Source organism: Lutra lutra, chromosome 15 (assembly GCF_902655055.1).
Source record: "Lutra lutra chromosome 15, mLutLut1.2, whole genome shotgun sequence".
Lineage (NCBI taxonomy): Eukaryota > Metazoa > Chordata > Mammalia > Carnivora > Mustelidae > Lutra > Lutra lutra.
The window spans coordinates 13359108-13385676 of NC_062292.1; the positions used below are offsets into that span (position 1 = coordinate 13359108).

Sequence of the window (26569 nt, forward strand, 5' to 3'; positions counted from 1 at the left end):
TAGACTTCTCTATCGTAAATTACCCTTCTCTTGCATTGTTTTCTGGAGGCTGGTCTGGCTGTTTGTTTACCCTACGCCCTAAATTGAATTTCCCCACAATCACAGGACTCAACCACAAATCTGGCTTGGATGTATTAAAATGTAAACTGGTTAAAGATTTCTGTAGGCATTTCAGGGAGAGGAAAAAAAGAGGGGGAGGGGTATTTCACACGTTCTCCATCTCCTTGTTTCAATTTACGATGGTGCAATTTATTCCAGAACAATAGATAAGTAGATATAATAGATGCGTAGAAAATCCCAAATAATTTTCATTTAAATGTATAAACGTTCTTCCTTCTGGTCTTGCAGCGTTCTAGGGGTTGTGCCGACACGCCCGGGGTTTACCTGCCCGCGCGTCTGCAGGAGGGTGGGGGGGGGGTGTGGGGCTGGGTGCGAGGGGGTGTGGGCGTGGGGGTGGAGGGTGGGGCCAGGAGAGCCGTTACCTGGGCGAAAAGTAAAGCAAAAACAACCGCCCCACGCTTCTCGCGCGACGCAGCGGGAAAGCCGCTCAGGTGCGGGGCTACGTCCTCGAGGATCCGGTGTGGAATCCCTGGGCTCCCAGACCGGCTGGGGGCGGGGGAGGGGGCTTCCGAGACTGCCCTCCGAGTTGTCTGAGGCCGGAAGCTTGGCGAGGGAGTGTTCTGGATGAGGTTCGGGCTTGGGGGGCAGGAACACGGGTGTGGGGGACCTGCAGTTTCACCTGCAGCTCTGAGGGTCTCTGCCCCCCAGGCGGCTGGGCAATCGGAGGGGCTGGGGAAACGGACAGATATTCCCAGGTGTGTGTAAGTGGGATTGGGGGAGTGGGGGAGGTGGGGGCGACCGCTCCATCACCGCCGACTGTAGGGGTGCAGGTGCCGGTGTGGGGCTGCTGGAGGGGGCCCGGGCTCCACGACCCTTCTAGTTCTTACTTCAAATTACCAAACTATGACCTTCGATCGCCTCTCCCAAGAGCCAGGGGAAAGCAGGGGGTTTTGCCCCCAACCGCGCCCCCAATACCCAACGGGCGCGCGCGGTCCCCCCTCCCCCCCGCCCCGAGCAGGTTCGAAACTTCGCGAGCCACACTCGCGTCCACGTATATTCGTCCTTGGGCAGTTGAGAAGGTCCCTGGTTCTTCCACTCTCGAAGCCGAGACAGCTGGGGTCGAGGAATCGGAACCCGGAAATCGTTTTAAAGGCTCAAATCCAGTTCTGTTGAAGCCCCAACGAGTATCTGGAGCCATAGGACCCAACCTTTCCCGACAGCCGGGCTGGAGGGGCGAAGGGATTTCTGCTACGGGGCCTCATTTCGGCTGCGGTGAGTGCGCCCCAACTCCCCGCCGTCTTGCCCCAACCAATTCCGCTCTGGGAGCAGAAAAACGCGTGAAAGGCGAAGATGGGTTTTCCCTAAACGTAGCCTGAGAGGGTGGCGACCCCCCTCCGCCTGGCCCGCAGGGATCAAAGCACCTTCTCTTTCCTCCTCGTCCCGGCCGCTCGGTTTCAACCTCACTCTTATTGCCCAAGTTGCCACTAATTTTTCAGCTCCTCTCCTCTTTCCATGTTCTGTTCGCTTCACTGAGAAACTGCTCGTCAATTTCAAACGCTTTGTGGTTGTTAAAAAAATCCTAATCGGCACGGTCCTAGCACCTGCCCCGGCCTCGGGGACCCGCTCCCCGCCCGCCCGGAGACGGTTCCGCGTATGCGCTCCTGCGGGGTGTGCCCGGGCGGCGGGCTAGGGCGCACCGTGCCGACCGAGCGCTGCCCTCCGCGATTGGGTTAACGCGCGGACTTCTCGCGGGCCAAGCGAAGGAGTTCAGCCCCGGCGGGTAACTGTGAGGGTTCACGCAGGGGTCTTTTGGGCACCTCTCCCACAGCGGGGGCTACCGCTTCTGACCCTACCCTGTCCCCCAACTTGGGAAGGCGGCGTCTGGGGGAGGGGGAAAGGGGCCCCAGAAAATGACCACGCATTTTAGAGAAAGGTCGTGCCCGCTTCCCAGCCTCACCTAGTTTGGGTTGCGGCCAGGCCCCGCCCCTCCATCTCCCCCCTGTCCTCCAATCTAGCGGAGGGAGAGATGCCAGCACAGTGGAGTCATGCCGCTGGCTTGGGCACCATTGGCTCATGCCTGGAACACGCAGCGGCGAGTACGCACATCTGGCGGCCCGCCCGGACGGCTCCGGTCCTGATATGGAGAGAGAGGGCGGGCGGGTGTGCGTCCGAGAGCGAGAGGCCGGGAGAGCTTGTCGCGGCCGGCTCCTCCCCGAGCTTGCATCACCAGTCCCCCTCCTCCCTTCCCCCTTTGGCCCCTCCTCCATGCCTCCTCCCAGCCCAGCCTAGTTCGGCTGGTTCTCGGGGGAAGCTATTAATAGCATTACGTCAGCCTGGGACTCGTAACCCGGAGTAAGCTGGCTCGCCGCCAGCCCGAGGGCTATAAAAGGGGTGATGCAACGCGCTTTGAGCCACAGTCGCACGCAGCGAAGCGCGCAGTGCCCAGCGCTCTCCCGGCGCCGCCGCCCGAACCCGAGCACACCCGCCCGCCAGTCCGCGCGCCGGCGGTGCGTCCTCGGAGCTCGCCCCTCTGCCCCGCAGACAGCCTGCCCGACCCCGCCCCGACCCCGCCCGCCCTCTGGACCCTGGCCGCCCCGCGTGGAGACCGGAGGTGAGCGCTGGAACCGAGTGAGTGAGCGCGGCGAGGGTGGCCCGCTTTCATTCCCTTTGCGCCCCTCTAATAACCAGTCCCGCGACCCCTGCGCCCGTCCCCGATCCGCGCCCCCAGCCTCTGGCTGCGAAAGAACTCTGGCCGAACTTCTCCCAGGCAAGGCTGCTCCACGGCGCTTCGGAAAGTTTCTCGCAAAGAACTTTCTCTTTTGACTTGGGGCGCGAAAGGTTCCCGATGACGGAGAGGGCGGGCTCCGGCTCCTCCGCGGGCTTCGGAGCCCCGTTCCTCTTCGCCCTCGGCGTTCGCTTATCTCGCCCGGGGCTGGCGTGGGGAGGTGGGTGCGCGGGGGTGGCCAAGGCTGTCCGGCTCAATCCCTCTCATCCTTCGCTTCGTGCCCGGCACCGCCGTTCCCGAGCCCAGCCTTCCCGGGTCCCGCGGAGAGGCACCGAGGCCGGGCGCCGGATGAAGGGCTGCCCCAGGAGCGGGACCGAATGAATGGGAAAGGGACGGTCGTGCCGGGGTCGCGGGTGCGGCCGCTGGGGGTCGCCCTGGGCACCCTGGAGCGCTGGGCGGGGAGACCTCGCCGGAGCCTGGAGCGAAAAGTTAGTTGGGATAAGTTTAGAGGTGGCGGGCGTTCGCGTTGCTGTCCTGAGGTGGAAGGCGGTGAGGCTTCCCGGCACAGGCTGGTGTCCAACCCCTGGGCGGGAGACTTCTCGTCCCAAGGCTCTCACTCGCTTTGCTCTCGTACCTGTGACTCTTCCTCCCGCAGGTCCGCGGGTTTCTCTGCGTTTCGCACCTTGGAAGAAACAAGGGTGAGAAGCCCTCGCAGATAGTTGAGAGAATGCCTTCGTGGTCTAGTGGCCGGGACCCTGAGAGCTTACACTGCACTTCGTGTCTTTGAGGCTCAGTTTCCCCAGCTGAGAGAAGTGGGCGCCCAGGGCCGGGTGCTGGCTCCCTCGGCCTGTTTGGAAGCACCAAGTGGTGGTTGGACCGATGACCATTAAGGTCCTCTCTGGCAGAAGTTTTTCAGATTCCAGGGCGATGTAACTGAAAGAAAGGGGACCCGTGAAGAGCCTTGAATGACTTGGGGGGTGGTGGGTCTCTGTCTAATGTCACTGACCAGCTTTGGAGGCAGTGAGGGGAGGGGACTTCTCTATGGGCCATGTCTTCCCTTCCTAAGGTTCTTTCCATTGCATTGGTTCTCCTCTGATCCCCCACACCCCATTTTCATGTCATCTGCTTACTTACTTTCCTCCTAACCATTTTCTTTTCCCGAATTTTATTACGCAGATCACATTTACCTCCTTGCTAAACCCTTGATGAAGGGGACTGGGCGGGGGTGGGGGGTGGGGATGAGTGATAGAAAATTCCGGTGGTCTCCCCCAATGCACCTGTTTCAGTGTGGGTGACAGTCCCATTTGTTGCGGAGGCTCCCCATCTTTTTTTTTTTAAGAGTTATTTATTTATTTGACAGAGATCACAAGTAGGCAGAGAGAGAGGAGGAAGCAGGCTCTCTGCTGAGCAGAGAGCCCGAAGGATGCGGGGCTGATCCCAGGACCCTGGGACCATGACTTGAGCTGAAGGCAGAGGCTTTAACCCGCTGAGCCACCCAGGCGCCCCGGAGCTCCCCATCTTTAAATGAAGGAGAAGTTGTTATTACTGCCCTTCTTATTTTGTATTTAGTATTTGGTATAGACTAATTCTACGACATATAGACTCTCGCCTTGAGGATATCCTGGACAAAGACTGGGGTGGCAGAGAGGTTTGTGGTTGTTACCATCTGGGTGGTTTCAGAGACAGTGTGACAGGCCCCACTCACTCCAGGCTGACGGTGAGGATCGGTTAGAGCACCCAGCACCTGTGTGGCAGCTGTTGGAGCCTTCCCATCCTTTCTGTCTTAACCCCACCCCTCTCTGTCTCCCTCTTGGCTCTTTCTCTCCATTGTTCTCATTCTTCAGTACTCCCTCCCTGTCTCAGTGGTGTCAAAGCCTCCTCCGTTGTGGGTACCAGGTTACTAAGACTGCTGACCGCTCGTCTGCCTGGCCAGTGGCTCTATTCTCCATTTGCCTTATTGGTTGGTCCTATCGGTGTTGGATCTCTATTGGTGATGAAGTAAAAGGAGCAGTGGGTGAGTGGTCAACAGCTTGGTGAGGGCTGGGCCACTCACCAGCTTTATGGCCTCGGGCAAGTCACCACCTTCCTGGATCTCATGTTAATTGCAAAATGAAGATCTGAACTACGTGCCTCTAATACCAGGCATTCCACCCCATTATGTAGAGTTCATGATTTCTTCTGTTTTCAGTTGGCTGGGCATGGAACAGGGTCAACGGTTGGAAGTATCACCCTGCCTAGGGAGGAGGAAGTACATAGCCAGGACACCGGAGAAACTAGAAATGGTTTCATATGTGAGAACTGGTTATTTCTCAAGTACGTGAGAGCAGTGGAAAAAAGCTTTTACCAGCAAATAAATAGTGGGGTAGATTGGGAGCCCAGGGTCAACCAAAGTACAAAAGAAGAAAAAAATGACCTGGATTTCATTAGCTTCCAGGTAATTCCTGATTAATGGGGCTAACTTGCATTGACGACAACATTTTGAGTTCCCCTGAAATGGGAAAAGTGGAATCACAGTAGTAATGGCCATCCAGTGTGTATATAAATCGACCTTTGTGACTCTTGTATGATCTTGTATGTATGATCTCGTGAGGGAATGGGGTCAGGCGATATTGGCCTCATTTTACAGATGAGGAGACTGAGACCCAGAAAGTGTGAGTGGCTTATCAGTGATAAGCCCAGTAATCAGGCCCAGTGATGGGCCTATTCAGTTTTTAGATAGGCTGGGAGAAAGACCAAGATAGGAAGTTTGTGAAAGACCAGTATCGGCTTCCTATACTGTGAGATGTTTTACGAGCAGCGCTTAGTGCGAGGAGATGAAAATTAAAAGTGAAAATTCAGCGTAGTTGTAGCTACTAGGAAATAAAATCTGGGAGTTGAATTTCCAGTTAAAGAAATACATGAGTAAAGTTTCACTTTCTTGAAAATGATGAAACTGCCAAAGATATGACATGGTTTCTGATTGAAGATAATGAAGCAAAAGTAAAATGGAGGTTCTTTGTAGCAAGTCTGGACAGTTTTAAGATCAATGTAGAAAGCCAACTCAGAAAATCCCCAACAAGATTTTTTTGTTCTTCAGTGAGGGGGAATGTTGGCAAGTCTTGACTTTCAGAAAGTTGTCTGAAGCTTTAACTTCATTTTCCTCATTTTCCTCATAGGGACACAGCCTGAGCCTGGGCTCAATCAGACCTTAAGAGAATGAGTCAAGGGGTAACTAGAAAGTAGTATCTCAAGAAATTAAGCTGTAGCAGAATGCAGAGAAAGCTCAGATCTCTACAAATGTAACTGATTTCCTTTCTGAAAGGCTTTTTAAAAGCATTTTTACAATCCATTTCCATCCCCCCAAGTAAGCCCACCCATTGCTTTTCATGAAAACATTCCATACCACTGACATTCTTGTTACTTTCATCGGGATGGCTGACTTTAAACTAAAAAGGGAAAAAACCAGTCCTAAACAGCAGACCCCAAGCCCCGCGAGCTCATTAATAAACTTAGCCGGGGGGGGGGGGGTGGTGTGTGTGTGTGTGTGTGTGTGTGAAATAGAACTACACTCAAATTCAGACTACCGAAGTGGAGGAGAGCCATCCAGTCATCCAAACAAAGGCCCCCCAGTGGTAGCTCAGAATTCCACCCGGAACTACTGGGTTTTTAATCAAGTCGGTTAAGGGAGGGAAAACATGAATGCACTGGAGAATCCTAAGCCTCGGGCTTCAGGAGGCTGTTCCTCAGAACTGATCACTGGTCAGAGAAGTATCCTCCCCACATCCTCTGATGATACAATTAAACTGATAGAGGAACATGGGTTCCGGCTCACGACACAGGGCTTTGGGAAGAGAATGACAGCTGTTTCCCAGATTTCTTTGAACAGTCAGTGGTGGCACTGGTGGCCTGGCATTCTTGCCTCCATCAGTGTTTTTCAGATCGTAAGGGGGAGTCCATTCAGAGGTCAGGGTGATCTCTTCCGAAGTGTTTGAGATCACGGAGAATGACCAGCCACCCTGCCAGCGGGACCCCGCATGGCATCTGTCACAGAGCCAGCCCCTGGGCTGCAGGGATCCGGGGGAGGCCTCCCAGTTGTTTCATATTTTCCAGGGCACGTTCATGTATTACTTTCTCAACTCCTTGCACAACTCTGGAAAAAGGGGGTGATTGGTCATTAGCCTTCTTTTATAGAGGAGAAAACAGGCACTGGGAGGTGTGATGATGAGTAAGTAGGCCTCAAATCTGTGATCACCTGACCCCAGTCTAAGAATTGTATGGACAAAAGACCCACTTAGGGCTCTGGAAGTGCAACCAGAGTGTGCGGGCTGACACAGAAAGATGAGCCGTCCGTCGCACAGAGTGCATGTTCTCCCCCTGGCTCCCTGCTTCTGCTGGCTTCTCCTCTCCACCGCTTCTGTAACAGGACCCCACCCACCCCTGCCCTCACCCCGCCAGAAAGGTTTGCTCTGGCTTTTTTGTTTTTTTGCCATGTAAATAATGTTTTGTATTCTGTAAGTTCAGGGTGTGAGTTCTGGGGTCAGACCTAATCTAAGTCCTGATGCTGCCTCATACCGACTCTGTGAATTTGAACAAGGTGTTCAGCTGGTCTAAACCTCAGTTACCTCATCTGTGAAAGGGGGCTAGGACCTAATGCACGGGGTTCTCGTGAGGGTTAAATGAAATCATGCAGGTAAGGTTTCTAGTGTCAAGGAGACACTCGTTAAATGTTAGTCACACGCCAAAGGGTTTCCTGTCTACTAGACTGGGCCAGTGACTGCACAGGGCCAGATTGAGAAGGACACTCCAGGGGACAGTGTGCCTAGACTGTCCCCACATACCTGGAGAACTGACTGCAGGGATGAGGGGATGCGGCCGCTGCTGGAGGGAGGGCACGGCAGGCTGAGATTTGTGGGGGGCTCTTCAGATTGGAACTGTGGGCCTCTTATGACTTCCACCCTTCACTTTCCTTCCATTTCGCCTTTCGGCTCCCTGGGCTATCGAGTGACAGAGGTAGATGAGAGCTCAGAGACTGGTTGATTTGACCCTGTCTTTCCCCCTTTCATGTACTCAGTGGGGTAGTCTGCGGGGGACAGCAGACCTTGGGAGCAGCTGGTGCCAGGCGCTGGGCCAGCTCTGGGCACAGGAAGGGTAGAGACACCCAGTCCCCATGCCACAGGCGCGCTCAGCCATCGGCCAGATGAAGACTGAGACTCGGTCTAGGTCACGCTATCCCTCAGTACTGGAGCCGGTCCCAGGTTCCCTTCGATCCCCAGCCCCAGCCTTTGCAGACACCATGGGGCTGAACACCCCCACCCCCGGGAGAGGCCCAAATTCTTGGTTCCTTGCTTTGCTTCTCTTGAGGTCTTTTGCTTCAGCGGTCTTAACCTTAAGAAGGGGCTACTGGGGGCGCCTGGGTGGCTCAGTGGGTTAAACCACTGCCTTCAGCTCCGGTCATGGTCTCAGGGTCCTGGGATCGAGCCCCATGTTGGGCTCTCTGCTTGGCGGTGAGCCTGCTTCCCCCTCTGTCTCTGCTTGCCTCTCTGCCTACTTGTGATCTCTCTCTATCAGATAAATAAATAAAATCTTAAAAAAAAAAAAAAAAGACGGGGCTACTGGTCCCTTGTGACGTGACTCCCCCACCCCAGCCCCAGGCCCTGCCAGACTGGGCTGAAGAAACACACGTGCTGGCTGCAGTTACTGTCCTCGTTCTCACTGACTTGGATCAAAATTCTTGAGGGAGAAGCTTCAGAGATTTATTTGCTAAATCCAAGAGTCCCCAGGCCGTCGTTCTTACTTCCATTCACGGACAGATACATTCAGCTTCCCTTCAGATACCTTCCAAGTTTCTTTTCAAAACAGAGACTGAAAGTGGGGTTACATAAGAGTCTCACTGTTGGTTTTTTTTGTTTGTTTTTTCTTTCTTTAAATGCTCTTCCTCTTTCAGGACTGTTTGAGGCTATTTGCGTATATGCGCACCGGCCAAAACTAACACCTTCTTGAACTCAGGGTAGCCTGAAATGCCACCCTTTATACATTTCAAGAAGGCATTTTATGCACATCACCGAGCTGTGTGTTTTAAGAACCTGTTTTCCTCAGGAGGAGGGCAGCATAAAATGAAAACAACACAGAAGCCCAAGGGGAATGCAGCTCCGGTGTTGGCGGCCGCGGATATGGGGAGACTTGATCCCACGCCCCAAATCCCTGAAGTACTTTGGGTCTCCATATTTCTTTCAGCAAAATGATGCTTCAACACCCAGGCCAGGTCTCTGCCTCGGAAGTCAGTGCATCTGCCATCGTCCCCTGCCTGTCCCCTCCTGGGTCACTGGTGTTTGAGGATTTTGCTAACCTGACACCCTTTGTCAAGGAAGAGCTGAGGTTCGCCATCCAGAACAAGCACCTCTGTCACCGGATGTCCTCTGCACTGGAGTCGGTCACGGTCAGCGGCAGACCCCTCGAGATGGCAGTCACGAAAACCGAGGTAGGTTCCCCGTGTTCTCTCCGGTTCTTTCCGCGCTTTTCCACTGTACACCCCCCAGGCCGGGCGTGCTCCAGGCAGGGGGCTGCTCAGAGTGTGGTGACAGTGTTCATCACGGCGAAGACTCCAGCAGCCAGCCTGGGGAGCCAGGACCAGCCAGCCGTACTCACAGCCCCGGTAACAGCTTCTGCTCCGAGGGCACCTCTGTCTCCAACACTTGCACGCTTCCCTGTCGGGCGCTCTTCTATAAGACACCCGGAGTAACAGGCGTGGTGAGAAGTCTGAGAGCTGGTTGCTGGCCATGCGGTGGTGGCTCGAGGACCTCAGAGGGGAGGTCTTTGTGGACTACTTTGTGGGCCTTTCCCTCGTGGATAAGAGATGGGAGTGTATCAGGCTTACTCATCTGCCATGACCACTGTCTTTGGTCAAGGGGTAGCAGAACTGGCCAAGAAAGGACTGAGTTTAAAAGGAAGCTGGTTCTGCATCTTTATGATTCTATAAAAGGGTGTGGTGGTAACAGTGACTCCTGCATAGGATTGAGCTAAGGCTTCAACGACATGGCGTTTGCTGGGGGTCTCGCTGATGGTCAGCACTCAGTGACTGGCCGCGGGGCTCCACATGACACTGTATCCATAAGCCATCATTAGAGGCAGCGCTTGTGCTCCATTAACCTCAGGATGTCATCATCGCCTTGTCTGCTACTGGACGGTGCAAGGTGGGCCATGGGACACACCCGGAATTTTTAAAAAAATTCTCTAAATACCTTGAGATAACGGGATGTAATGGGAAGTAGTAGGCTCCCCATAGAAGAAAGAAAAGCATTTTGCAAGGGTATTTGGAGAGTTGTTCAGAGGAAGAAGCAGATGTCCAGTGCAGAGGACAGCCAGTGACAGAATATCTCCTGTTCCGTGGACGTACCCCTTAAAGCCACCCAGCTTATCCGCTGACTGTGTTTACTAAGTGACCTTCTGATTTTAGCTCAGTATAACAAGTAGGTTCTTCTGCTGGGAAGAGAATGCACCAACTAAATCGTTGAAAATTCAGGTCCCCTTGTTTGCTATAATACTCACCTGTGAAACCGATGGGCATGCATGTGTTTGGGCAGCAGGACCCTGTTCCGCCAGGTCCCAGTCACCTCTGGGAAGGCAACAAGGTAGAATGAGGCAGTGCATCCCAGAGAGGACACAGGACAGGGAGCCAGAAGTCTGGGTTTACACCCGAGCTTTGTCGCCTGCTGGTTTAGTGACCATGAACTAGTGATTCCTGGGTCTCCCCGAATGCACTGCTGCTGGTCCCTCTGTCTCTCGTTTCCATGTCAGGACAGTCAGGAGATTGAACCGAATGGTTCTTTAAAGCCTTTTCTATCTCTGACAGTGTACGATTCTGAGATTTGCTCTACTTTCAAATACTCCGTCATATGAGAAAACCCTGAGTCCTCTCCCACCTATCCAAAAACACCTGTAGGGTTGTGTAGAGAGCACCACCATTGCTGAGTTCTTGATGAGGAACAGTGAGGTTAATATGATAGTAACTAAGGCTTACGTAGCACTGACTATAAGCTAAGCACTGTGCAGAGCATTTGAATTTTATATATTCCTCCCAACACCATTAGATTGATAAGATTATTGATCGTATTTTACAAGTGAGGGAAACTGAGGCTCAGAGGAGGATGGTAAGTTGCCCAAGGTGTCACAGCTGATAAGTGGTGAAGCTGGGATTCAGAGCCAGTTTAGTTTAAACTCAGATGTCTGCCTGTGTGGTCCTGGGGTCCAGAATATAAAAGATAAAACTGCCCCTTACCCTGCTTTCCCCTCGGGCTTTGTTTCTCTAAATCGTGAGGCCTTCCATCTCTGTGCAGCTAACTCGGTGTCGTCAAAGCCACAGGACTAGTAATAAGACGGATCTGAGGTGACTACAGTGCCCCAGGATTTCTCTGATTTGAGGTGTGGCTCCCTGGGGAGCCCTTTCCTGCTGTCCGGGGCAGCGACAGGTGACAACAAGGTCTGACGTTAGCAGCCTAGACCATCACCCACTCAAGCCCACCGTGAGTACCTCATCCCGGGCGGTCTCAGGCTTCTAAGCCAAGCCCCGTGGCTGAACTTTGTGGGTTCCCCATCAGTCAGGATCAGAGCCAACCTCCAGAGAGGACCAGATCCTAAAGCGGGACAGGGTTTTTTTCTCTGAGGACCCCCACGGCTGCCTCAGGGTGGGGCACAGAGGAAGAGGTTGGTCGGTCTTTGCTGGCTGAGTCACTGGTTGGATCCTGGTCACAGCCAACAGGTGGCACCAAGCCCCAGGCCGATAATGCCACTTTGTTTGGGGAATATGCTTGGGTTCCTCTTTTCCGGGAGCTTCATGGCTTCTCTGGAATTCATGAAGGAGGTGCTTTCATGCTCTGAGTGAAGACAGAGGTGAATGGGGTGCCCTGGGTCTCAAATCAAAGAGGCAGGAGAGAAAAGGTAGCCGGCTAGCCGATGTTCCTGATGTCATTCCTGGATCCAGGGGAAAGGAAATGAAACAGAATCTGTTTCCTGCTCCAAGGGATTACAGTCGTTACTGATAGTTTTCAATTTGAATATCCCACTCATTTCAGAATCCAAATGTATTTTTCAGATAAGCTGAATTTTAACTGACTAGTATTGTGAATGTGATTTTTTAAAACTATTTTTAAAAAATTTTATTTATTTGACAGACAGAGATCACAAGTAGGCAGAGAGGCAGGCAGAGAGAAACGGGGAAGCAGGCTCCCCGCTGAGCAGAGAGCCCGATGCGGGGCTCGATCCCAGGACCCTGAGATCATGACCTGAGCCGAAGGCAGAGGCTCTAACCCACGGGGCCACCCAGGCGCCCCAGTATTGTCAACGTAATTTTCACCAGCGGTTCTTCGGTTTGCATTCTTCCTTTGCGAGTACATGTGGAGAGGTTTCCTGCAGGAGGCTAGGACTTGACTTCAGCCCTCCTCGCATGGAGGCTGTCCTGCTTTGCCGTTTCTGCTGCAGTGAAAGGCGGCGTGTTTAAGATGGGGTGCATTTTCTGCCTCCCATGAAGCGTGCGGTCTCTTGAATTTTATAGGCAGCTCCTGAAGAAGACGAAAGGAAAAAGAGGCGTCGGGAAAGAAACAAGATTGCAGCTGCCAAGTGCCGGAACAAGAAGAAGGAGAAGACAGAGTGCCTGCAGAAAGTCAGTCCTCCCTGCAGCGCCGGGCGGGCATGGGGGGCGGGCAGTCGGTCCTGGGATCGAGCCCCGAGGCCGGCTGTGCGCTGAGCGCTGATGGGGAGTCTGCTTGAGGATTCTCTCCCTTTGCCCCTCCCCACACTTCCTCTCTCTCTCTAAGATAAACAAGTAAATCTTTAAGAAAGAAACAGAGAGAGTCGTCCCCGCCTCACCGCCTCCTCCTGCTCCTGCTTGCCCCCCACCAACCTCATTTGCCATCACAAGGGGAGTCAGAAAGGCCCCTGCCCAGAAGGATGTGTAGCTGGTACTGAGAAGCCAGTTGCTGCAAGAGGGGGGACAAAGCTGTGAGCACCTCCAAGGGGATTCTGGGTGTAGAAGAAGCAGGTGTGTGAATTAAAAACCGCAGCTTGTCTGCTGCCCAGATTCCCAGCAGGCTTGGCCCGTCCACACATGCCCGGCAGCTTCCAGGCTGCAGGATCTGTCAGCCCAGTCAGAGGAAGCCTCCCTCACCCGTTTTACCAAGAGAAGGAAGCTGCCAGCTCTCATTGGCTCAGTATGAAAAGCCTTTAATTAATCTCTTCAAACAAGTTATTTCCTTAATCTGCAAGCAGTAGTTACACTCTTTTTTTTTTTTTTTCTGGGTGCTTCTGTGTTCCTAACTCCCTCCCTTCTCAGCTCATCCCGCGGTCCGTCCGAGGTCCCTGCTGCGTTCTGCCGGCTCCCCTTCTGCAGGGAGAAGCTCAGGCAGGAAGAGCATCTCCGGGCAGGTGGGGTGGGCCCTGGCACAGTCCTTCCCGTGCCTGTGTCCCCTCCCCCAAGGGTGGACAGGCCAGGGCAGAGTGTCCGCCAGGGATCTGCTGGTCCCCAGGGGTTCTGGTGATGGCTTCAGGGAGGCAGTGAAAACGGAGACATTTTGTGTGCTGCCTTGTACATTTCTTTTGGGGAGATGAACTTCTCGCTGAAATTAGCGACTCAGGAAAGACTAAGCACCATGAGTGTGCATTTCTTCCCAGCGCTCGGGGCCCTCGTGGGTCCAGGAGGGCTGCGCATGGACCCTTGGACTGACAGAGGAGTTATCTGAGCCATCGGTTCATTGCCATGAGAGTCACAACCCGCACTCAACTGTGAGTGGAAACTTGAGGGCGTCTCTGAAGAAGTCTCCAAGTTCAAAGGCTTCCCCAGGATCTGGATTCTTCCAGACCTAATGCCGCTGTCCCAGCTTTGTGGTGACACTGTCCCTGGGGAGCCCACCACACTCCCTCCCTGAGGGCCATTCCCAGCCTGATGAACCCTGATGGCAGTGACCTCCAGCACCCCGAGGCCAGCCTCTCTGTACTGGAACCTTGGCTCCGTCCCTAACACTTATGTTGCTTATCCCCCAGGAGTCGGAGAAGCTGGAGAGTGTGAACGCCGAACTGAAGGCCCAGATCGAAGAGCTCAAGAACGAGAAGCAGCATCTGATATACATGCTCAACCTTCACCGGCCCACGTGCATTGTCCGGGCTCAGAACGGGCGGACTCCAGAAGATGAGAGAAACCTTTTTATCCAACAGATAAAAGAAGGAACATTGCAAAGCTAAGCCATCGTGGTATGGGGGCAACTGGGGAGTCCTCATTGAAACCTTCTACATCCTGAACCCTGAAGCCATTGGAGATCTGACTTCCTGTGCCCCTCTCGCATCCCAGCCGTGAAGAACCATCGAGGCGGAAGAGCCCTGGGTAACTCAGCTGGGCCTTCCCTCTCTGTACCAGAGTGGACATTGGACCAGGATGAGGGCATATTTTTGTCTCAATGCCAGGATTTAGGCCTTAACACGCTGGCTATTCTTGGATGCTACAGAGGGGCCCTGGTCAGGGTCCTGCCCATCTTCTGCCTGGATTCTACCGAGACCAGGACTCTCATCATTAGGACTCATGCTGAAGAAGTGTCTGGACCTTGGGTGGATGGAGTGGGGCCACGTCCTGCACTGCCACTGCCACGGCCATGCACAGGACACGGAGTGAGAATGGCGTTTAGCAACGTTGTACAATGGCCAGGGTTGTGCTTTCTAGCAAACCTGCTATCAGTCACCGGAATTACTGTGTGCGAGGCATCACTGTGTCCAAGCTAGGCATTGTGCTCTCCTGGTGTTTATTGCACACAACACCGGTGTGAATTTCCTCAGATCTGGTTTCTGAGAGTTTGGGGGGCGATCACCACAAGGCAGTGTCTTACAGAATGTTGAGGTGGCCAGAAGAACTTGTCCACCCCGGGAGAAGAGAATTCTGCTGGTGAGCTGGGCAGCTTCAAACCACTAGAGAAAGCTCCCTTTCCCTCAGCACCAGGTATTGATGCAAAACTCATGGGCATGACTGCAGGCCCTCTGTCGCAAACTCAGTTCTAATGTCACAGGAAGAAAGCAGGAAGTCTGACTTCCAAAGGGCTAGGACTCCACTCGGTGACTTAGGTCAGGAGTTGTTTCTAGGCCAGAAGAGCCAAAGAATATTCCATTTTCCTTCTCTCGCGGTTGACAACCACATTCAGTGGAGACACATTTGAAACCGGTGATGCCGAGGCTTTAGCATTGTTGTATGTTAGTGGCATTGTTTGTCATGAAGAGGTTTGTAGAAATCTGGCGCAGAGCATTGAGAGCTGTGAGAGGTCATTCACACTGGCCACAGGACTCTGGCTACTGTCTGTTTAAATTCTGATGTTTCTGTGAAATCCTCAGAGTGTTTAATCCTACTCAATAGTACATTAAAATTTTCTGTAAGAGAAAATATTACTTATTTATCCTAGTATTCCTAACCTGTTGATATAATAAATATTGGAACCAAGATGTGGTAAACTTGAGTGTCGTGCTGGTTTCTGTTCTTGTTCAATGGGTTTGTGGGTGAACTTAAGTCATTTTCCCACCTCCCACTCCTCCATTGTGGGCAGAGGGGCGTTTTGCTTAAAAATTCTCCCAGGAGGGGCGCCTGGGTGGCTCAGTGGGTTAAAGCCTCTGCCTTCAGCTCAGATCATGATCCCAGGGTCCTGGGATCGAGCCCTGCATCAGGCTCTCTGCTAAGCAGGCTCCCTTCCTCCTCTCTCTCTCTCTGCCTGCCTCTCCGCCTAAGTGTGATCTCTGTCAAATAAATAAATAAAATCTTTAAAAAAAAAAATTCTCCCAGGAGTCATCCTTCGCTCTTTGGGGAGCCCCAGGGTGAAATAGTTTACTTTAAATTCTGTTCCTCAGTCAGTGGCATCTGATGCTCGGTTTCTCACTGACAAGCTCCGGAACACGGCGCCAACCAAGTATATCCCTTCGACTAACTGTTTGGCGTTAGCATAGAGTTTTGAAATAAAATCGGAATTGCCAAATACCACAACTGGGTTCCTCTGCATGTACAGACGCCTAAAGCATAGACCCGTCGTTCAGCTCAACACTGTACCTTCTGCCCCAGGACATTTCTGAAAGTAGTCACTCGACTACACCCATTATGTCCAAATATGTGTCTGATTGTTGTATGTGTTTCAAACACAGGGAAAGAATGGAAGAAGACAGGGAGAGAATCATTTAGATGCGATAGGAGTGCTAATTCAAAGAAAGGTAACTCCCCCGAGTTTTCTGGAATTTCCAGAATAGGATTCCTTAGGTCTGGAACAGAACTAGGCGCCCTTGCTCTTTGCCTGCACACAAAGGTATCCCTAACAGGCTAGAAATAAAAATGGGCTGCTCTGCCACTAACATCTTTCTTCGGAGGGAGAGTAAGCTTCATTCCAGGTTCAGACTCCTGTGCACGTGAATGGGAAGCTTGCTCCTCTGAACTCCTGCACGAACTCCTGCACGGTTCAAGTTAACCCCTGCGACACCAGTCTCCTGATTTTGCTGCTTTGCTTGCACAACAGGGACACTTCCCGATTTCTAAAGATCCAGTTGGTGATAGCACCTGTTTGCCCCCACTTTCAGGAGATAATCTGGTTTCTCTAAGAGGTTGGGGGGCGGAATTTCTCGCATTTACCCTCCAGTCTTAGGTGTAGGTGTCACCAATCAGCTGTTACGAAAACTCAAGACCGTTTTTTCTCAGCTGCCACGGACAATGAATTGGAGAGGAAGGAAGTGGGTGGTGGCTATGGCCAAAATGTTAGTGGAACTATGATTAGTGGAACTGAAAGCTCCTTTTAGCAAGTGCATTAACAGCAGTTTAATTTTCTGCGGCCAAGTTTGTGTTTTGATACTTGAATAAAGAAAGATGAACATGTATTTACCATCAAGTTGTTTAGTTCATCTTGTTTCACATTCGACGGAGAGGGAAGGTTGGGAGGATCCAGCAGAATTAATCGGATGGGGGCCTCCGCCAGAATCAGGCACCTGGTTTGCCACTGTCTTTCCAAGCGGCCGCCTCCTGCTGGGGTGGTGACGTCACACTGCAGGGCCTGGAAGAGTCCAGCCTCTCTCCTGACCTCATCCTTGTCCCCTTGCCTTTCCCTGACATTGGGCCTGACACCTCTTTCAGAATCGAGAGTTCTAAAGGATTCTGGCCCCAGGGGATTCTGGAATTAAAACTTGCACTTTCTGCCAAGAGCTAAAATGCTATTTTCCATCTTTATCCCACTTTTCTCCCCATGGGCTTGGAACAAACCCTTGAAACCCAAACCCATATTAAGCCTTTCCTCTCCTTGCATCCCATACTCTGGTTGTGCTCAGTTTCTCTGTGTGTTCATGGATCTGCCTGAAGCCGGGACTCAGAAGAAGCCAGTTTTGCCCACTGAGCATCCTTCTGTGTTCTCATAGTAGCTCTAACCCCAGAAGCTTCTCAGTTTGTCTTCTCAAAAACTGCTCTCAGGAAGCAATCTGCACCGACGCTTGAAGGGTCAGTGAAGGATGAATGATTACAGCAGCTACGATTTATTGAGTTCCACGATACGCTCAACACTTCACGTGCATTATCTCGTTGAATCCTCACGGCAACTCTTACTCCATTTTATAGATGACGGAATGGAAAGCTGAGTCATGCCACTGACCTTTCTAAAGGGTTCCAAGCAGGAATGTATATGTGCATTGTGTAAGAGAGAGAGAAACTACAACATAAAGTTTACCATCGTACCCATTCTAGAGAGAGTGAAACTCAGTACATTCACAATGCTCTGAGACCATCACTATCTAGTTCCAGAATTTTCATCCCCACAAAGTAAATCCTGGTCCTGTTCATTAAGCAGTCGCTCCCTACACTCCCCTCCCTCCAGCCCCAGTCAACCTCTAATATATCTATGGATTTGCCTCTTCTGGAACATTTTGTCTAAATGAAATCATACAGTATGTGGCCGTTTTGCCTCTGGCTTCCTGCACTTAGCATCCTATTTTCAGGATTCATCCCCGTTGTAGCACGCAGCAGTACCTCATTTCTTTTTGCAGCTGAATAACATCCCACTGTATGGATAGACCACCTTTTATTTGTCCTTTCACCTGTCGATGAACACGTGTGTGCGTTTTAACAGAAAGGCATTTAATTTCAAGGAATGAATCCCAAATGTCGGATTTCGGGCATAACCTCAAACCGGGAGATACGAGAGTTGGGAGCAGATAATCCTTCTGGAACTTTCAAGCAACAGTTTAGAAATCACATACTCTGTGGCTAGCTGTGTGGGAGGGGCAGTAAGGCAGGAAGGACGAGGGTACTTGCTCCCCACAGGTGTTGCTGCTTCCAAAGCACTCCTGTTGCCCCCGGAGGCTGCTTGGCAAGCTCTTGGAATCGCGGATGACATCTCAGCACTCCCCCCCCCCACCCCCGCTTCATTTCACTGGAGGAGAAGGGATGAAAACCTGGGAGGGGGGGGGTCTTAGGAGACAATAACCAGGTTTCCACAGATGGGCTGCTTGTGGAAGCATAAGCGAGGGGAGGAAACAAGATGCCCCCCTGTAAAATTTAATTCCCAATTCAGCCCAGCCGCTGTCTGAAGTAACGTCTTAGGTTCTCTCCATAACACACATACACGCAGGGAGTCATGCAACTTCCGACAGTGCCGCAGGAAGGTCTTAAATCAGTCTGGTTTAAAACCTGTGGCTGGCCCAAGCTTTGTGGAGCAAAGTACTATGGTGGTTCCCAACAAGGCTTTAGAATCCGGTAGACCTGCCCGTGAACATGGCCTCTACGACCATTAGTTCTGTGAACCTAGGCTGATGATGTCACCTCACTCTCTTCATAAAACGGGGCAGTAGGAACAGTACCAAACCTGATGGATTCTCATGGTCGTATGTGGAGAACACGGCTTGGTGCCTAGGGGAGGCCGGTTTTAATGTCATCATTAATGGCCCTTAATGGCTACTAGCAGCCATGTCTACTGCAATGTTATGAAGGAGCAGGTTAAGGGTCAAGACTGCCAATTCTGGGTTCTTGGATAAAGCGAAACCAAGAGCTCAAATGGTTCAAACGTATCCCATCGTCTTATAGTAATTCCTATAGATTTTGTCCAATTGCTGAATCTTCCGAATTTGGGGGAGGGAAAAAAAAAATCCCCACACAAAATTGTTCCACTTGAAGCCATTTTTATTTCAGATACCCGCCTGGGTCCCTGGCACGGTGGACCTGTCCTCTGTGGGGGCAATGGGGTATTTGGGAGGGGGAGGATGATGGCCCTGCCCTGAGGGGGTGTCACAAAGGGGTATGTGACACAGTGACAGGTCACCAAGGGCAGCAGAGGATAAATAGGGCCGCACAGGGGTGTAGGCTGAGAGAGTGTTTAGTCTCTCACCAGGACTGCAGTTCGCATAAGATAAAAAAGTAAGGGACAGAGGTGAGGTGGAGGAGCCACCATAGATCTTTATACCCTTGCAGAGCTTCAGTCTGAGGTCCAGGCACCCACCAGCGTCCCCTCGGTCACCCTCAGAGCCCACCACCCTAACCCCTGTCTTGGGAGGTTCTGAGACAAAGTGGGGCCTGTGGCCTGTGGGGCGCGGGGTGGGTTTGGGACCCCTGCCACAGAGCCAGCCGAGAGCCGCAGGAGGGGGGCTGCATGCTCTGCCAACCCAACAGAGGTCGAAGCTCCAGGGACCAGCCCCCAGACCAACGCCCACCCCTTGCCGGCCCCACTGTGATACAAACTAATGAAGATGGAGTCTCTGCCGCCGTATCACACAGCCCACAGCGCCTCCAGGGTGGGCATGTTCAACACCGCCATGGGGAAACTCCAGCGACAACTGCGCAAGGGAGAATATGACATTTTTAAATATTCACCTATTTTTGAAAGCGACTTTATCCAGGTCACAAAAAGGGGAGAAATCGTCGACGTGCACAACAGAATCAGAATGATAACGGTGGCCATCGCATCCACCAGCCCCGTCCTCCCGCTCCCAGATGTCCTGCTGCTGGCCCGCCCAGCCACCGGCTGTGAAGAGTACTCCGACCAGGGCCAGGCCACCAAGGGAAAAGGCCGCAAGGCTTCGATGACCCTGGAGCTCACCAGGCTCCTTCCCTTGAAGTTTGTGCGGATATCCATTCAAGACCCTGAGAAACAACAGCTGCGCCTCAAGTTCGCCACCGGCAGCTCCTGCTACCTGCAGCTGAGCCCCCCTCTGGATGCACAGGAAGACCTCTTCCCCTACTGGGAAAAGCTCATTTCCGTCCTGTGGCCACCCGTGGACAGTCCCAGCAGAACCGAGGCCATTGCAGCTGGGAGGAACCCAGCAGGGGCAGATTTCCAAGGAAAAGGGGATCAGGAGCCTCCATGTTGGCTCTGAGGTGGCCGGTTATGCCCCAGTGGGTCCGTGAATAAAGGAGTGACACAAATCGAAGGTTAAGCAAAGCTTTTTCGCGCCAAGCATCAAGAATCTAACCGAACGTTCGACGATGCCCCTCTTACAAGAGAGGGCGACCCTGCTCTGTTTCACAGATTAGCTTTTAAGGGCAAAGGCCATGCGGTCAGGCCTGGCCACGCACAGGTGGCCAATGAGATTGTAACACAGGAAACTCCACAGTGATGCTAGGTGACCAATTAAGAGTTACAATTTACCCTAGTAGACATTTGAACCAGCCTATTACACCTTGATTGGGATTGGCGCCCAAAGGCTCCAGGGCGGGGCCCATATTCCTTGGTAACCAGGGAGACAGTATGCATCCCCCCCCACTGATCGGATGTCTCCACCTGGCCTGACCCACCTTTGTATCTGGGCTTTGTTACCTGAAGCTGGTTTCTGGGACTTGTCTTCACAAGTAAATCCCCTGGGAGAAGGGGAGGAGGGAAAGTTTCTAAATAGGTCCTTACAGCCGGGGCCACCTCTGCAGCTTTTGCTGGCGGGGAAGAGACCTTTCAGGACCCCCCAAACCCAACAGCATGCCCACTGTAGCTGCCCCAAAAGGAGGACCTACCAGGCTCTAGAGGGAGTCGGCAGCAGGGGCCACGACCGAGGCGGCGGCCGCCCGGGAGGTCACGGCAGCCGCGGCAGTGGCGGCAGCAGGGACAGTGTTATGCCCCAATAATGGGTCCGCGATTAAAGGAGCCAGACTGATATAAAGCGAAGGTCAAGCAAAGCTTTATTTCGAGCCAAGCATTAAGAATCTAACCAAACGCTGGGGAACGAACCTCTTACAAGAGAGGGCGACCCTTCTGTTTCACAGACTTTTTGGCTTTTAAAGGCAAAGGCCATGCCCTCGGGCCTGGCCACGCACGGGTGGCCAATGAGATTGTAACACACACAGGAAACTCCACAGTGATGCTAGGTGACCAATTGAGTTACAATTTACCCTAGTAGACATTTGAACCAGCCTATTACACCTTGATTGGGAGGCGCCCAAAGGCTCCAGGGCGGGGCCCATACTCCTTGGTAACCAGGGCGACAGTATGCATTCCCCCCACTGATTGAATTCTCCACCTAGCCTGACCCACCCTTATATCTGGGCTTTGTTACCTGGAGCTGGTTTCCAGGACTTCTTTCCAAGTAAATCCCCTGGGGGAAGGAGAGCAGGGACGGTTTCTAAATAGGTCCTTACAGACAGCAGCAGAGTTCGCAGCGGGGGAGGCCGGCAGACGCCTGGCATTCGCCCGGCCCGGAGCTGCCGCCAAGTCTGCGGGAGAAGCCGCTCCGGACGGGTCGCAAGGCCAGCTCCTCTCCGACGCGCCGAGCTCGGCGGGCAGTGGGGAGCCGGCGGGAAGGCCGCCCCGCAAGCGCCGGAGGGAGCGGAGGGAGAGCCGGGAGGAGGAGCGAGCCCCGCGCAGTTCCCGCCACCACAGGGCCGCCGAGAGCCGCCACAAGGCCCCGGGGAACAAGATCACCCCGAAAGCCTCCAGCCGCTCCTTAGGCGGCCACAGAACCGCGCGAGAGGACGAAAAGCACAAGGGCCCCAGCAGCCCGGCGCGCGGCAGACACGCCCCCGACAAACGCATGAACCACGCCCCCATCGCCGAGGAGTCCGGGACCTCCCACAAGTCCGGGCAGAGCCTCTCCGCCGGCAGCTGGGGCTCAGGCACCAAGAGGCTCAGCAGGATCAGCTCCATCCAGCGGAAGATCATAGCCAGCCTCAGGCGGCAGAGACCTGGACGTGGTGAAGACTGCGGACAGGAGCGGTATGGAAGCCATCGCCGAGGCGTAATCCCTGAAGGTCCATAGACAAAGAACAGGGACAAAGAAAGAATGGGGGGGGCGACTCCCCATCTCTACAGGCTATTCAGTGGAGGGAAGAGGGGAGCAGCAGCCTCTGCTGGCAATATTCTCAGCTAGACTGAGAACCTGTCTATACCCAGGGTATATACCAAGGAAAGAACTTGCTAAGGCAGTGAGAACGTTTTATAGCAAAAAGTAGCAAAACACCGCAAGCAGCCCAAATTACCATCAACACAACTGACAATAGAGTGGGATGTGACAGAGATAAAACGTGCAACAGTGCGCAGCTGCATACCCGGCCTACCATAAACACCTATTCTGTGGCTGTCACCTATTCCACCTGTAGAATAGTTCCAAAACAAGATCGAAAGTACATGTGGTAAAAAATTTTAAAAGCACATGTGGGACAAAACACAAGGGAACAGTACACACAAAACTCAGGATGGTGTGAAAAGGAAAACAAGACCATGAGGCGAAGACCGGGCTTTCAGTGCTGTTGGAAATGTTCTGTTCGGCAATCAGATCTCTGCAGTCTGAATGGTCCGAGAAATGCCGGGGCAGTTATGATGAAATTACTGCTTCAGACATACCAATGCCTTCCCTTACGTTTTCACTCTTATGTACGCACGAAAAGTGTTTGTCTTCTGTCTGGAAGGTCTGGTCTCTTTAAATTGGGTTCTGGGTTCTTGGCATAATTTACCTACGGTAAATGTAATCTCTATTTTACAGATAGGAGCACTGAGGCTCAGAAAAGTGAACTTGTTCCTATGGCACAGTGGAACCTTTGCAGAACAGTGACCCACTCCTTTATGCAAAGCATTTCCACCACTGTGTTCCAAAACTCTGCACCAAATGTACTAGATTAAGGGGAGGGAGGGATGGGAGCTGGGGGACTCCTGGTAGTGAGCCTCTGCGAGCTGGTTTTTGAATTTCAGGGAGTTCACAGCCATCAGCTGGTCTTATCTCAAGACTCCATCCCAGACTTCCATCCCCACCCTCTGTGTGACCTGCACTGCAGCCATAAACAGCCTGGGATTCCAGGGACCAGTCGGGAATCTCCCTACAATCCATTCCTCCCACCGCCACTAACTAAACTTTTGTACGGAGAAACAATTTAAAGGGGTTTCTCCTTACCAAGTCTCCCCTCCAGAGTTCAGAAAACAAATCCTTAAACTTCACGTGAGGGAGATTATTTGTTAGGTTCCAGCATATGTGCTTGGCCCTTCAGTGGGGGAGGAGAGGAGTCTCTTCTCTTTGTAAAGGGAAGGTGGTGGCGGCCATGGGGTGGAGGCGCGGATGAGGAAGGAAAGGAGGCAGGGACCCCCACACAGTCACCGTTTCCTCGGGCCGAACAAGATTCACAACCCCAGAATGGAGAATTATTGGAGTGAGTCAAGTTATTCTTCAAGAATAGAACATGCCACAGATTAGATAGGGTTTGGCCCCGCGAGGAAAACAACCTCAGAATCATTAACCCAGGGGTGCCTGGGTGGCTCAGTGGGTTAAAGCCTCTGCCTTCAGCTCAGGTCATGATCCCAGGGTCCTGGGATCGAGACCCGCATCCGGCTCTCTGCTAGGCAAGGAGCCTGCTTCCTCCTCTCTCTCTGCCTGCCTCTCTGCCTACTTGTGATCTCTCTCTGGCAAATAAATAAATAAAATCTTTTAAAAAAAAAAATCATTAACCCAGAGCTTCAGAGAAGAGTCGTTGCTATGGGGAGACAGAATTAATAGTTGACTCGGAACCAGCTTTTCCCTGGACTCAAGGCAGTGAAGTTACAAAAAAAGCACATCCCATTCCTTTGACCCTCTGATTTCCACACAGGCAAGTGCAGGTAAATGCGAGTCTGGAATAAAGACATCTGCATAGCATTTGGCTGTTGAGCAGCACTTAGCCCCTTAAAGTTCATTAATGATTTAAAGTTCTTCTGATTGTCCCAGGTCTCCATTTGGCAGATCAGCAAAGGGGAGTTCGGAGCATTTAAAGGACTTGGTCAAGGTGGAGGTGATGGTTCAGAGAGGGGTGAGGCAACACCTCCCGGGTATCACCCACTGAGTGCTAGCTCGGCCTCCCGGGGGGAGCTGTGGCGTCCATGGGGAAAACAGGACAGGCTTGAGTAGTCAGCCCAACTCTAAGTGGCAGATTCGAGGAGAGACGTATGTTCAGCGCACAGGATCCATGGGCATGGGAAGGAGTCTGAGGTCCGGGAAGGGTTCACAGAGGAATCAGCAGCTTTAAGGGTGACTAGGGCTCTGCCAGGCTGAGGAAGTATGGGGCGCTAGGGCACAGCATGGAGAGGTGCAGGTCACAGAAAAGAATGTGTGCAAAGTACAAAACCTTGAAATATCACATGTGTTGAGCAATTCCAGGCATTTCAGTACTGCTGGTTGGAGCCCAAGGGGAGAAGAGGGACGTGAGGCTGGAGAATCAGGCAGCTGGATCTTTGGGCACCTGGGCTGCTGTGTGAATGTCTGGGCCTTGGGGAGCCATTGAAAGCCAGGGTGGACAGCTGGCGGCCAGGGGGCTGTCTGGAGACAGGCGATCCTCCAGGAAGCCAGGATTGTATTAATCCTGGCCAGAGATGAAGAAACCTAATCCTGGGTGGTGTTGGGGAAACAGAGGGGGGCAGAGTCAGGAGGTGTTGAAAAGATGGCACAGGACAATTTTCCATCCCACAGCCTGGAGGGACAGGGAGCTCATGGCATAGGTTCAGCACTCATCTAGAGGAGGGAGAACAGACAAAAGGGGACGTGCCCTTCCCCGCGGTGACTGTTGGTGTAAAGGGGATAACAAGAAGCAAGGAGGAAAATCTTGGCTAAGGGGTAAAACATCAGGATAAGGCAGCCAAAGGGAAGTGGACAGGCGACGACAGCTCCTTGAGCTGTTCCTTGCGCATCTGGGCAAGATGGATTCCCACAAACCCTCCTCCACTGTACAGGTAAGAGTCGCCCAGTAGAGCCCCTTGTGGCCACATCCTGGTACTACGGGCTATTGCTTGAATGGTGGGAGCCAGGACTGAGGCTAAGGGGCAGTCACCCCTTCCCTTTGTCACATCACAATTAGCCTAATGCCAATCCCAGAGTTGGGGGGGGGGGGGCGGGAGGGGCGTAATGTCTCTCAACCAGGCTGCATGGCTCCCAGGGCAGGGCAATGGCAGAGTGTGGAGTGGCCACAAGACGGGTACCCTAGGAACGTGGGGGTTCCGACAAGGGGATGATGAGTGACCATCCAGAATAGGGGTAGGGTGGAATTAGTGTCACGGTCTCTCTGCAGCCTAGAAGTCATTGGAGAAACAGTTGTTGAGCACCTCCTATGGGCAAGATAATTCATGAATACACACACCTACCAGTAACGCAAATCAAAGTGCGGTGGTGGCCTTGGGTAGTGTATAGAAAGAGGCATCATAGAGAAGGGAAGGTCTGAGCAGAGAGATGATGGAGAAAGAGGAGGACCTGGAAGCTTGGGGGTCTTGGGCGAGGTTTCTAGATGACAGACAAGAACAGCGCGCCCAGGATATCATGTGTTTAGGGCATAGCATGGGGGAGGGTAGTGGGAAGGGGGTGAGGGTGTCTTGGGAAATGAGGCTGGAAGCGGAAATGAGACCGCGGCATAAAGGAGAGACCAGGAATGCTACATCAACCCCTGGACCCCATGATCTTCATTACTGCAAATGGGACCTGTAATCCAGAAATGAAGGGCACATAGAGCTGGATGTTCCTGGAGCAGAAGAGCAGGAGAACTTACAATGGGTTATGGAGGTTCATGTTTTCCCACACTCTGTAAGTGGGTGTTTTCCCACAAGTGTGCTGAGGAAATGATACCACTCAGCTTGGGGGCACCCGGAGGACCCAGCCAGTTGGCTTTGGCTGCCAGGAGCCCCATGGGATACGCCAGTATGCCATTCCAATGTTGCCATTTTCTACATGTGCCGTGACCTGCAGAAGTTTGGGAAAGATCTTTCTAGAGATGCGCTTGCGTGCACACAATACAGTTGGCAGCAAGGAGCCTCGGAGAAGCACCTTCCTTGGGGGGCTGGCCTCTTTCCCCTGGTTTCAGGTGCCGCTGACCACGTTGCCCCTGCTTCTTCTCCCACGGACATAGTCATAGCCCCAGCACCTTGCCATACGCAACGTACATGAGATTAAAGAAGGAGAAATTAAAAGTCTCCTGTTTATTGAATTTCATTTAATTTAAAAAATTAATTAAAGTTTTTCATAAAACCTTTTAGAAAGTTAAAGGAGTTATTTAAAGAACTATCCTTTGCTTCGAGAGCATGTCCGTCCTCCTGTTTTTCACATTTGAGTTTGAGATATAACATACATCCGAGAAGGCCCCCTCCCTCATGTTCTCTACCAGCCGGGCGAACCACTATCCTAACCTCTGACATCGGAGACTCATTTTGCTTCTTTTTCCACTTTAGGTAAATGGAATCACATTGTATGTGTTCTTTGACTCTGGTTTCTTTCCCTCAACATCAGAGTCATGAGGTTTGTCCATGATTTTTGTGGCAATTATTCCTTCTCACAGCTATATTTCATTACAGACATATTCGACAATTTATGGATTCATTCAGCCATTGGTGGGTGTTCGAGTTACTT

At 52.5% G+C, this 26569-nt stretch overlaps 2 protein-coding genes across 5 annotated transcripts; both read left to right on the forward strand.

The window, feature by feature from the left end:
* The first annotated feature begins 1200 nt into the window (after positions 1–1200).
* Positions 1201–15244, forward strand: ATF3 (activating transcription factor 3). 4 transcript variants are annotated; one of them, XM_047705019.1, is made up of 4 exons: positions 1201–1332; positions 8999–9246; positions 12316–12419; positions 13796–15244. In XM_047705019.1, exons 2-4 carry the CDS (start codon positions 9003–9005, stop codon positions 13991–13993), a joined length of 546 nt encoding a protein of 181 aa, XP_047560975.1. In that variant the 5' UTR covers positions 1201–1332; positions 8999–9002; the 3' UTR covers positions 13994–15244. The 4 variants fall into 4 exon arrangements, with proteins under 4 accessions (XP_047560975.1, XP_047560976.1, XP_047560974.1 ...); XM_047705020.1 differs by lacking the exon at positions 1201–1332 and adding an exon at positions 2465–2671 and having other exon boundaries at positions 8999–9242; positions 12312–12419; XM_047705018.1 differs by lacking the exon at positions 1201–1332 and adding an exon at positions 2468–2688.
* Positions 15245–19220: 3976 nt separating this feature from the next.
* GARIN4 (golgi associated RAB2 interactor family member 4) lies at positions 19221–21962 on the forward strand. The gene is given in 5 exon segments (XM_047705512.1): positions 19221–20102; positions 20448–20467; positions 20752–20831; positions 21364–21894; positions 21896–21962. Coding segments are annotated over 5 exon segments (1320 nt in total). The 5' UTR covers positions 19221–19480.
* The last annotated feature ends 4607 nt before the right edge of the window (positions 21963–26569 follow it).

Bases quoted from the DNA above. Each gene is read 5' to 3' on its own strand.
- ATF3 (XM_047705019.1), top strand. From the start codon at position 9,003: ATGATGCTTCAACACCCAGGCCAGGTCTCTGCCTCGGAAGTCAGTGCA. The intron at 9,247-12,315 runs GTTCCCCGTGTT...TTTTATAGGCAG, and splicing joins AGTCACGAAAACCGAGGTAG to CTCCTGAAGAAGACGAAAGG. The intron at 12,420-13,795 runs GTCAGTCCTCCC...CTTATCCCCCAG, and splicing joins AGACAGAGTGCCTGCAGAAA to GAGTCGGAGAAGCTGGAGAG.